Source organism: Rhineura floridana, chromosome 3 (assembly GCF_030035675.1).
Source record: "Rhineura floridana isolate rRhiFlo1 chromosome 3, rRhiFlo1.hap2, whole genome shotgun sequence".
NCBI classification, from domain to species: Eukaryota; Metazoa; Chordata; class Lepidosauria; order Squamata; family Rhineuridae; genus Rhineura; species Rhineura floridana.
In genome coordinates, this window is record NC_084482.1 from 127,017,482 (window position 1) to 127,030,241 (window position 12,760).

The window sequence follows — 12,760 nt, forward strand, 5'->3', positions numbered from 1 at the left end:
TTTTTTACATTGTACTCTGTGCTGTTAGAGAGAGTGTCTTCTGGTAGAAGAAACCGGCTATGTGTATTTGAAATAATAGTTGGCACTGTTAACAGAAAATAAAGCCAAACTAAGAAATGCCACTATGTATTATCACTGTACAGGGAAGTAACAGTAGTACCCCTCTTTTGCTGCATTGGCACAGTTGAGCTAAGCATTGACCTGAATAAAAAGAACAGGGAAACAGCTCTAAAAGTAATACAATAATGGTATCTAACCCCCCTGTATTTAGCACTGATTTCTAAAAATAGCACCCAAAAGTGTTGGAGAGGATGTGAAGCACAAGGCTCATGTATACACATGTGGTGGGAATGTGATAAAATCAAGGGCTTTTTGCAGGAGGTGTGGGAAGAAATACAGAAATTGACAAAACAACAATGTTATGTCAGGCCTGAATTAGCTTTCCTGAACATTTTTATGGGACAAAACACAAATCTACAGTACAAAAGACGTATAGGATTTATGCTGGCAGCAGCCAGATTGGCGATTGCCAAATATTGGAAAACATTGGATGGTTTAACACTGCAAAACTGGCAAAGGAAACTATGGGAAATTGCTCTATTAGAGAAGTTAACACAGAAAATAAGACTGGCAGAAGGAAAAAAGAAAATTATGGACTCTTTTGAAGCGGACTGGTGGCCTTTTATCTCAGCTGCTACATCGGACACTAGTTTGGGACCAGTGCCCTCATTCAGATCATTGTGGATATCTTAAGAATGGAGGTTCCTCAGAGAAGAAAACTATAAAATAAAATCTTGAAAGTTAATTGTTATGAGGGGAAAGGGAGGGAAGGGAGGATGGCAAGGTTTTTTATTCGCTATTTGTTATACTCTAATGTAAAATGAAAAGTTATCAATTCTAAGGGGAAAGGGAGGGAAAGGGAGTTAATAGGTTATTTTTTATTTTGTAACTCAATATATGCTAATGCAAAATGGAAATAAAAATACATTTTAAAAAAAGAACAGCCTTAGCTCCTGAGGAGAATGAATGCAGCAGGATTTTTAAGATGATGGTCTCATCATTTTAACTATGCATTTACTTTCCCACACAACAGGGTGATGGTAAGAAATGGTTTGCATTACGTTCTCAACAGATTTGCCACAGAATCTCTGGAATGTCAAAGCACGGTTTGAGCCATACTCTTTATATATGTATAAGGATATGTATAACGTTCCACATACAATGACAGTCAAAAACTCATTTCTAAATCACAGAAGTATGAAAGGAAAATGCTAAGAACAGAATCAAGGGATCAAAAGGCATAAGCCTATTACATATATGTAAATAAACAAACCTGACAGGCATCCAGACCATTGCTACCTTTTCAATATGAAAAAATTGAAAGACGTTACAGTAGCCCTTCAGTGGGTACAGACAGACACATCTATATTGAAAGGGAGGATAAACAGAAAGGGAGTATATATATTGGATGAAACATTGTACAATCAAATGTGATTCTTTGTGGGGCCCACTATATCTTACTTTGTGAATGTGATTTCCCTTGTGTAGTTCTGTAGTTCCATAGATCTCACATCCCAGTCATACTAAAAAGTCTACAGGCAAAGAACTGGCTTACTAGTTCAAGTGAATATATAAAATACTGCCTTTTGGCCCTTCACTACCTCCTTAGACTTGCCAGCTTGCTGTGGTACAGTAAAGAAGCCACCGTTGAAGAATTATCTCTTCTTGGTAAAATTTAAGGGACAGGAGCACCCTCAGGGGCAATACCTGGCAATACCAGACTATCTAACTTCCCAGCCCATAGTCCCCCAGGCCATTTTCTCAGGTCTCTGTTCGATCTCCCTTAAGTCAGGTTCCTACTATTTCCCCCCCTTCCTGTGGGCCAAGAGCATTTTTAGGAGGTGGCCCAGGGTGTTCAAGCCCCGAGTCTTTTGCACCTGGGTCTCCTGCCCTTTTCCCTCCCTTTTTTAAAGGGGCAAAGTAAAAAAGCTAATTTGCTGTAGCCCAATTAGTTTGTTTCACTGATCTCCAGATTTTCCTTTCTAGTGCAAAGCTGCTGGTACCTCTCTGTCTCCTCTGCTCCCTACTTCCTGTCTGGGAAAGAAGGGGGTAGGTGGAAAGCATTTTGTTTTTAAGGTGTTTGGGAACAGAGGCGGCATTAACTGCTGGGAGCATATATAATGATTTATTGATGGATCATAGACAGGAAATTGGACTCCCTACTCACCTGAACCAAATGTTGCCAGTTACTACAATCTTGATTACCAAACCTGGTTGCCGGAATGAAATGAGGTGTGTATTTTAACAGCATATGGTCATTTATTCAGAGTTTATTTATTTATTTATTAAGTTTATATCCCACCCTTCCTCCCAGAAGAAGCCCAGTTGTGGCTTCATTGTGGAATGGAAATGAGCTTGTTTACTTACTTCCTTATTTATATATACTGTATATATAAGTAAATATTTATGTAAGTAAAAAAACCCAGCAAACACACCTGGCTTTATTTTTTAATATTTTTTTCTCAAAGCCTGAGCCCGCCCAATCAAGAATCAAGTTGTGCAAATCTTGATTTTATAGCACCACACAACCAACAAGCTTTGATGGTATTACTGAGGGCAACAAACAAAACCTTCCCATTACTCTCACTCTGAATGTTTGGGAGTGTGAATATGCCCCTGTTGGGGAGGCAATCAGGCCAATACTCCCTTGTTGTGCCACACTGGGTGAATTTGTTGAATACAGTATGCATCTGTATTGGAATTGTTTTTAGATGTTTTCAGATTCTGTAAAAAGATGTTTTTAGTGTTTATCACTTGTTGTTTGCCACCCTGGGCTCCTTCTGGGAGGAAGGGTGGGATATAAATTTAATAAATAAATAAATAAATAATCGTGTCTGGATTAACCTTCAGTTTATTAATTTTCATCCAGTCCACTACTGACCAGCAGCATCACTAGGGTGGTCCAGGAGGTGCGGACCGCACCGGGGTGACACCCATCAGAAGGGGTGACACCCAGAGCCGCCCGCCCCTAGGCACCAGGAAGTGGGGCAGGTGGAGAGCTGCCCTGCCTGTGCTAGCACGTGGAAGGTGTGGGGGAAGAGCAGGGAAGGGCGACGCGCCAGGCTGGATCTCCTGCGGGGCGGGGCCTTGAGCAGCCTTCCTCGGAAACAAGCCTTCTGACTAAGGAGCACAGGCAGGCCCCTCCCCCATCAAGTAGCCTTCCTGCTCCTCATTGGTGGAAAGACACTTGCCTCCCTCCTGTAAAACAACCACCAGCTAGAAACCAAAGGAGGGCTGCGATCTGCTTTCCTTGGGATCAGGGCAGGGCAAAGGTCCAGGCCCCCACTCAGCACAAGGGTCTCCAGTTGCAGAAGGACTGGCATACCACCTTCCAAAGTAAGCGAAGCCCCATTGCACCATAGGAACCTGCCTCGTACCAGATCAGACCATGGGTCCATCTAGCTCAATACTGTCTGCACTGACTGGCAGCGATTCTCTAGGGTTTCAGGGAAAGGACGTTTCCAGCCCTACCTGGAGATGCTTTTAGAGATTGAACCTGGGCCTTTCTGCATGCAAAGCAGATGCTCTGTCATGTAGCTACAGCCCTTCCCCTTCTAAAGAATGGGGGGGGGGTTAAGCCCACTAAGCCCAGGGTCAAAAATTCCCAACAGCTCCACTGTCTGGGATCAAGTTCTACTGAAATCAGCGGGGTTTACTTCAGAGTAGACATGTATATGCTCACACTGGACAGCTGCAGCCACCTCAGCGTATTTCCTTGGAAAGTTTAATCCAGCACACAATCAATACTACATACTTTCGAAAGAAGTTCTGTACTTTTCAGTAGAAACTCCCAAGGGATTTTACATCAAAGAGAAAACTTATTGTAAAAAGGTAAAATTCACATGTGTTGCTCCGGACACTTTTGCCTCTGGACCTGCCCACTATTAACATATGGCCCCTGAAAGATTGCCCAGAAGAGAATGTGGCCCTTGGGCTGAAAAAAGGTTTCCCACCCCTGCTTTAGAGTAAAGATGATGATGATGATGATGATGATGCAGACCACTTACTGTCTAAAAGATCTCAAAGCGGTTTACAATAGAATACGCCTTCATGACACTCCCAGCCACACCCACACCCACACCCTTTTTGCTGCTGGGTTGAGAATGAGATCCTTGTTAATACCTTCTCCCACAACAACATATCTCCCTAGGTGCCAGTAAGCATGAAAGGGGGGAGTGTTGGCTACTGAGAAGAGTCTTCTCAGTGGCTGACACATCTCATTTCACTCTGCTTGGCTCCAATCAGCAGGAAGGACAAGGAAGCATGTTAAGAGACTCTTCTCAGTAATTTACACTCCTTTCAGACTGATTGGCTTGTAAGGTGCTAGAGACATAGGGACCCTGCGGGGACCCTGCTTCCAAAAATCAACAGGTCTAACCCCCCCAGACCAATGGATGACTACATCCCTTGGTTTAGGGGTACAGAGCTAACAAGCACCCGTGAGCTTTGGCACTTTTTTTTTTAATAGAAATTTACCATTGCTGTTAGACTTGGTGCAATATGAAGCCCAGTGCTTAATTTCTCAAAAAAAAGATAGGTTTCAGTTCAATTCTGTGTGGAAATGACATTGCCTCTTCTGTCCCTGTAATCCTTGATTTGGAGATCCTCTGAAGCCAAAACAAAACTGTGCAGACTTGGGAAGGGGACCTATTGAATCAGGATTTCTGTACCCCCTGCCCTGTTTCACTTGTGGCTGCTCATTAGAATGGGGGGGGGAGATAGCTCAGGCCCAGAGACCAAATGTGGCCCTCCAAGCCTCTCTAACTGGCCCTCAGAATTATCCCCAGGCCAGCAGAACAGTGAGTGCTTTTCTACCCTATATCTCAGTGGTAGGCTGAGCATGTGCTTTGCATGCAGAAGGTCCTGGGTTCAATCTTTTGCATGTCCTTGTGAAAGGGAAAAAATGTTCTAGGTTGTTTGTGTGACGATCCCACAGCTGGCTCTGTGTGTGTGTGTGTGTGTGTGCTATTACATTCAGTGATATACGGGAATTACTATTTACAAGTAACATTAGTACAAAAAACATTACTAAGGATTCTGTATGGTCTGGTACGGGAGGAGGTCCATGGGGGTGACACCAACCCTAGTGACGCCACTGCTACTGACCCCAGGCACCATCTTAGTACTTCTACCACTTCAGCTGAAAGAAATAGAGCCAGATTCCCAGATGATCTCACTCAGTGTTTCATGTAGATGTAAAAAAGCATGGAGGACAAAAGCGAGCTTTGCAGAATGCCCTACCATAGGATCCCGATGCCATGGTACAGAACAACAGCCTTCCAGAACCATATTCTGGAACAGGCCCATCAGATAAAGAGTGGAACTACTGGAAGTTAGTCCAGAGGGATTTCATGGACAATGGTACTGAATACCATAGTACGTGGCGTGCCAAATGAAATCAAATGTCCTATGTATATGAGAAATATATAATTGTAATATGAAATCTTGAGAATGGGAAGGGTATGTTAATATTAAGGTGGAGGATAAAGACGTCCTTCTCTTTCTCCACTCTTGCTGTAGCCCATCATCCAGCAAACTTAAAGAACCCTCATTATAGAAAATCATCCTCTTGGCAAAAGCATCCTCTGAGTTACAGAGCTAAAAATAAAAGAACAAGGGAAGAATTTCTGCTGTTATACATGCAGCAGATGCACTGCACACAAGGGAGCCATTATGAGCAGAATGAGTGGATGCAATTAACAGCACTAAAGTGACTAAGCATTACATATAAAATCACTATGGATCAAAGTAAAGCTTCATGTGTATTTGAAATTACATATTTAGCAACAGGAAACGCAATACCAAGTAATTTTTCTTAATGTTAGGACATGGAGGGGGGTTTCCTCTCCCATGTTCTATTATGTTTAAAAAGTATCCCTTGTATAATTTTCAGAAAAAGACATGGGATGGAACCTCATCATTTGAAGAGGCTGCTGTTGAGGAGGGACAAAAGGCTGTTTTCACATTAATGTTTTCACTTTGATCTCAGTGGTGTTTGGAATTGGCTTGTTGAGATGCATATGTTGGTGAAAATGTTCAGCAAACAACTGGCTGCCTAACCAACTTCCAAAAATAATCTTTGCAAATGTATATATTGGAGCTGAAAGAGTTGTCCAGTGGGCAGTGTCAGCCAAGGCGTGGGTTTGGTCTGAATACTGAACTCCTTTTGCTCCTCGCTCCTGTGTGAGCATGACATTATGGTACCTAAAGAGATGGTGTAAGTCAAAACACATCAAACTCAATTGAGAGCCAAAGCATGCTCCCCACAACCTCCTTCTCCTCTGTCTATACCGCCATGACAAAGTATGAGATTCAGACCAACTCTGTACCTGGTTACAGCGTACTACAGTGTACAAAATCCTAAAAGGGAAGCCTCCCAAACAAGCTGCCTGCGTGTTGCGCTATATTGACCACTCCCACCCCACCCCTGATAATTCAAAAGGATGGCTGTTTACAGATAGCGGCATAACTCCTATGAATTCTGAAGCCTTTCAGTTTCTGTGTTCTTATTGTCTGCACCATATTGGTTGCTTCTCTGGAAGGTGCTATGTTCCTCACGTATCTGGCAGGTTGTGCTTTCTCTGTGTGATGGAGAACAGCAATATTTTCAGTCCCTCTGTGGTGAAGTTGCACCATTGTAACATTATGCCAGCATATCCCTGATGTTATGCTAATGTAGGGCTCTTACCTATGCCCTTACCCCAAATCAAGCTCCCCAGCTTACATGAACTGAACATAGGATTGTGCCCTATACATAGTGAAAAATGGCTGATAAGATAATTATTTTGTCATAGAATATTTTTTTCCAACTTCAAAGCATTCTATGAGCAAACATCTTTTCACATCATAAATATTTGAGCTTCCTGACACATCGCTTTTGTGTGGTTTATTTGACAAAATAATGTAGAATTTATACCAATAGAACTGAGAATTTATCCACATGGGAGAATTACTTCATACTAAAGATACTGTTTTTACCTCCATTTTCTATTTGCACTGTCCACAGTAAGGGCTCAATGCCAGCTGCAAACTTGGTGTTTACTATTCACACTAAAGGGTAGGATCAATCATGCAATTTCCTAATGACCACACCCTCTAATTTAACATTTCCACTTCCTCTGGTTACTTGGCAACCAAGCATGCTTAGTTTGTGCTACCAGTAAGTTTCATTCAAAAAACAATAACCCAGAAGTGCAATTACTTGTATTTTCACTAGTACAATACAGCTGAAATACAAACCTTTCTTTGAGCAGTGTTACGCTTTTGTGCATAAGTTAGGAGGAAAAGAAAAATAAGGCACTGTTTTCAGCAACATTAAAAAGGCTAGCAGAATGTGGGAGAGCAGCTGGAAGATACTTTTCACTCTGCAGGAAATAAAATGAATGAAGGGGGGGAGGAAGTGGGAGTGGAGAGGGGAATGATTGACACACCCACCTAAAAGCATCGGAGCAAAGCATCTGAAAGCACTAGAGATACGGAGTGAAGACTTTTTTTTCATATTGTCATAGGATTGGGTTAGTACGGATTTACAGGGGGGAAACGGTGTAATAACTTTTGTTTGCCAGTAACTTCATGTGAACCATGTGGATTAAAAGGAGATGTGAGTAGCACCAAACACACACTAAACCACCGCATAAATGAGCCCTGATTCTTTATATTCCTATTCCATTCATGTTCAACAGAGAAGATCACTACAGTGTAGCAGGTTTTATTAAATTTTGGTCTTATAAGGAACACACTATTTACTCAAAAATAGTTCAGAATAAATAAATATTTCAGGTACAGTACCTTCAGAAATCGCAATGCTATCTTAAAATTGTTTGACTAATTTACTTTTTTATTTTTTTACAATGGTCTTTGGACCATGACATGGCTGTCTTTTTAAAATATTTTATTAGTTAGTAGAAATATAGTAAATAAGAATCAACACTACAAAAAAGAAAAAAGTCAATAGGAATCAGGATTATTACAGATCGATAATCAACAATCACATCCTCTTCCAGTTCAGGCATGCCTATCTTCAGTAGCCATTACTCTTTCTTTTGGCATTAAAGGCTATTCAGTACTTAAGAGAAGAAAAAAATTGATATTAAAAATATAAGAACTTGCTGGATCAGGTCAATGGCCCATCTAGTCCAGCATCCTGTTCTGACAGTGGCCAATAAGAGGCCTATGGGAAGCCCATAATAAGGACCTGAGTGCAACAGCACTCTCCTCTTCTGCAGTTTCCAGCAACGTGTTCAGAAGCATACTGACTCCAACAGTGGATATTCAGTTTCAGTCACAGTTGTTAGAAATCATGAATTTAATATTCAGAATCCCTCATAATCCTTGTTTGTCCTCACATCAGTTTTGGGAGGCCGGTCATTGTTAATCCCATTGTACATATGGTGACTGGAGGCTGCCACATCGTAACTTGCCCAAGGCTTCCCATCCATGGTGAGGTAGAATTTCAAGATTTAAGCCTGGGGGAAGGATGGTAGCTTCACATGCAGAAGGTCCAAGGTTCGTTCCTCCAGCAACTCCAGGTAGGGCTTGTAACGTTCCCTGTCTGAAACCCTGGAGAGCTGCTGCCAGTCAGGGTAGATGACAATACCAAGATAGACAGATCAACAGTCTGACTTGGTATAAGGCAGTTTCCTGTATGTCTAAGGCTGCAACCCTATGTCCACTGACCTGGGAGTTAGCCCTACTGAACAAAATAGGATTTATTTCTCAGTAAACTTACTTAGGATTGTCTGATAAGCTTGGCATTATCCATCAGACCATGCCGGTTTTGGGGTTACAGCAAAATCTACTTTCCTCCACATAATGCAAAGTGGAAATAGTCTTGTCTGACACCAAGAGAAGGAACTGTGATGCATTCTGTAGGAGAGATCTCTTCATGCAGATCTGGAATGAAATATGGGTTTCACTGAAAATGTTTAGATATAGCATTGGTTTTTTTCCCCTCATTGTCTTTCAGAAAAATGAATGGCTGTGTTTGAACTGCCAAACTCAGAGGCTGCTAGAAGGAAGCCTAGGAGATCCTGCTCCAATGCCACTGTCTGCTCCAAAGCAACAGCCAACTGGATCCCCTCGACACCAAGCTAGAGGAATTGGTCAGCAACAGAGAGGAGCTCCTCAGCTAGTAACACCCCAGCATCCAGAAAAATCAGCTCCTCAGGACAGGCACTTTTCACAAGCAAAACATCTCAGGACTTCAGAACCGAGCAAATTACCAACCACTGTCCAAGAAAAAAAGCTTCCTGCTCCATCAGAAGGAAAGCCACTGCCCAAACTACCCGAAGAGCCTCCAAAAGCTTCTGAAAGTCATTTGCCAAAGGGGAAAACTATGACCACAAAACCGGAAGCAGTTATCAAAGACAGCATGACGATATCTGAGTCTCAGAAAATGAGAGAACAGGAGGTAAGCATCATTCAACTGGACATAATGGTTTAGTTATGACAGATAATAGTTTGAGTAGATAGCACAACCTAGTAGCCAATGGGAGACAGTTTATATGAGTGATTTTAGCTTGCAGTCAGATTGGGGATAATAGAAACATGGGCTGCAATCCAACAGGCCTCTTTACACAAATGCACAAAAGCAACACATTTGCAGGAGGGCTCTTTTTTCCCCTTTTGTCAAAGAGCATTTCCCCACCTCACTGTTTGCTGTTATTAAAAACATTCCTGGCTTTTAGAAACACTTTGCAATGTAGCATGATAGGTTATTGCCAGAAGAAGAAAGAGAGAAAAACACCTCTCAGCGTAACTCTGGATTGCAGATATGCTAGTTTCAAAAATGTACCAAGTTACTTTTCAAGTAATATAATTTACTTTCTACTCAACAACATAGGTAAGTATTTACAGTAAATTCCTTTTAAACTGTAATCTGAAGCAGGTTGTCAGGTGAGGTGGACCCATTGTGCTGGCTCCTAGCAGGAGGGTCGCTATTGCTTACTGAGACTGATAGGGGCGAGGTGGTGGGGAGGTGGTAGGGAGTGCAAATGCACCAGCAGAGCCAATCTGACGCTCCTGCTGGTGCATGTGCACCACACCAACCTTCTCACTGCTTCACCCCTCTCTCTTTCCCTCCTGGCAAGCAACAGCAACCCATCTGCCAGAAGCTAGCGTAGTGGCTGCACCCCACCCGGCAATCCCCTTCTTGTTGTAATGCTTTAGTCCAAATGCAAGAATGAGGCCAAGGAGCCATCTAGTCCAGCATTCTGTACCAAACAATGGCCAGTCAGATGCCCCTGGACGCTTACAAGCAGGGCATGAAAGTATTTGTTGTTTGTCTCTAGTATCTCATGTCCCTATGTATGCTCCCTATGTACATAGAAGTTTCACCTAACTAATCAAAGTACTGTATGCACAGTGCTTTAAGGCTGTCAGTGAGCCTCTTTTCTTCTTTCTGACCCTACTATAATGCCTTTATATCCTTAGGGCCAAACTACATGTTACACTCAGATATGTTTTGCTCCAGCCCAGTAGCTCTTTTAAGTTTTAAAAGCAGCTTTGGGGGAGGGCATCCAGCATATGTCATGATGAGTCAAACTGGCTACCTTTGAATAACATTTGCACCTGTGAAGTCAGTATGAGTTCCTTTTTAATAGCATTCACTATTGGGTAACAATAGAGGTTATCAGGCGCTAGCGGAATTAGCGGAGAGAATCAGAACGCAAGTCAAAGGAGGTGGAGTGTTAGATGCCACCTGCATAGTGTGAGGCTAATTATGAGATGTTCTGGAGAAAAAACAAAGGTGAAATTGAGTGCCTGAGGGAGAAGCAGAAAGCTCTTGCTAGCAGGAGGAGGATCAAGGTGGAAGCAAGATAGAGAGAGGGCTCAAGACAAGCCCCTGATATTCAGCAAGAGGGGGCAGTTTCAGTGTGCTTCCTCTTCTCCCTCCCCTGACAGCCTCCCAGGATGGATGTCAGAGCTGTTTCCCAGAGGACTGCATAGCAAGCTGACATTTCTGCTCTTTAAAGAAATGGGTTCTTTATACAAATTCTTGCTGCTGTTTTTTAAATAGAACCGTTTTCTAACTTCACATTAACTAATTTCACTTTATTGTAGCTGTAGGACCAGCCTTCCCAACCACCCACCTCAAGCTCAACTAAGCTGCAAGTTGGGAGTAAGCATGATCACAGATGACACTTAACACCTGTTTGGTTAGGGCTCTGTGGGAATCCCCAATTATGCAGAACCATTCCACTGCCAATATTTTGACAGGGGAATTGATTAAAGCAAATGTTTATTTGTGCCACTATCCCTTGCCTTTCTCTCCTGGGTTTTCTCTGCAAAATTGCCAGACCCTGAAATTAAGCTCCATAGAGTGGTTGCTGCCCCCAGAGACTCTGATTAGTTGGTCTTTCTGCCCTGTATGTTTTGTCACCTGGTCTTGGCATCTGAAGTGCAGGAATTAAGAGCACCAGCCTCTTGCCATTCAGATCATGAAGAAAATTCCATTCCCATTCTCAAATTCTAATAATAATTTCCTTTAATTGTCTGTGAAGATTAAAACCTTCAGTGCTGTATGTGGGATTGCAGTCACCATAAACTTTACTGGAGCCCTGGGAATAAACATAGCACTTAACTGAACTGTAGTAACATTTCTAAAATGCCCTTTTGGACCAATTTCTGCTGTAAGGAATTTGTAGACAGGAATGGAGGTGGAGTTTGTGTTGCAACAAGCACAATGACTTCTTTATCAAACAAAGACAAATGTTCATCAGGTATTTGCATGGGTGTAGAACAAGGTGGAACAAGTTTGCAAAGGAGCCGAAGGGTAAGTGCTGTCCATAGGGGCCCCAGAATAGGGAGCGGGCTCTTTACTCCTGCTCTGCTTATAGAGGCTTGCAGCCTGCAGGAAGCTACTGAATTACTGGAGGAGAAGAGGCTCATGATATTATATCCTAAGCATGAGCAAAGAAGCCCCTAAGAGAAAGTAAGCTAAGGGTGTGTGTGTGAAAGGAACAGGAAAGCTAATATTGAATGATGCTTATTTTTAGTTTTGCAAAAGCCTAATTTTCCAGCTCTCTGGGCAAATGTTTTTGTTTGGTACTGGGAGGTGTCAAATCACTACTGGTTTATGACAGCTTTTGCCAAACATCTGCAACAGCCTAACTCTGTAGTTACTTGGAAAAAAGTATATCATTTCCAAATTATTCTGATGCCTTGCCTTGAGATGTTTCAGACTGCCTGCAGAAAGACAGGGTTGTCAAATCCTGCCCTGATGACATTCTCAAGCCCTATTCTCTCTCTCTCTCTCTCTCTCTCTCTCTCTCTCTCTCTCTCACACACACACACACACACACACACACACACATGCTATGGAAGTGTCCCAATTTATCTACCTCTACCCATATTTGTTTTCTGTCATCTGCAAAGGTTTGAGTGTATGTCACAGCAAACAAGGACACAGAAATTGCAAAAGGAAAGGACTGAGAAGGAGTGGAAAAGCTGTACCAAAGAGCAGACCCACCCACCTTCATAATTCTGAGGCCTCTGTGTCCTTCCCGTTGGCTGCGATTCAGAGTCATTTCTTTGTATGAGAGCAAGGTGATGTGGCTGGCTAGAGTTGAGTAGGAAGCCTTCAATAGCACTTTGCAGGAGAGGGCAGCAGGATCTGAAAGATACCATAAGAGCCCTTTCTAGGATGGTGTCAGCCACAGAAAGCCATACCTGAATCTAACTCTGGAGGGTGTGCTCTCCA

The 12,760-nt window shown here is 42.6% G+C and overlaps 1 protein-coding gene across 1 annotated transcript in view; it reads left to right on the top strand.

Annotated features, from left to right (window-relative positions):
* Positions 1–9,061: 9,061 nt before the first annotated feature.
* The window catches only part of BSN (bassoon presynaptic cytomatrix protein), a 45,397-nt gene continuing 41,698 nt past the window's right edge, over positions 9,062–12,760 (top strand). The window contains exon 1 of the mRNA XM_061617818.1: positions 9,062–9,469. Within this exon, the coding sequence (XP_061473802.1) occupies positions 9,098–9,469 (372 nt within the window). The 5' untranslated portion in view covers positions 9,062–9,097. The remainder of the gene's footprint in view (positions 9,470–12,760) is intronic.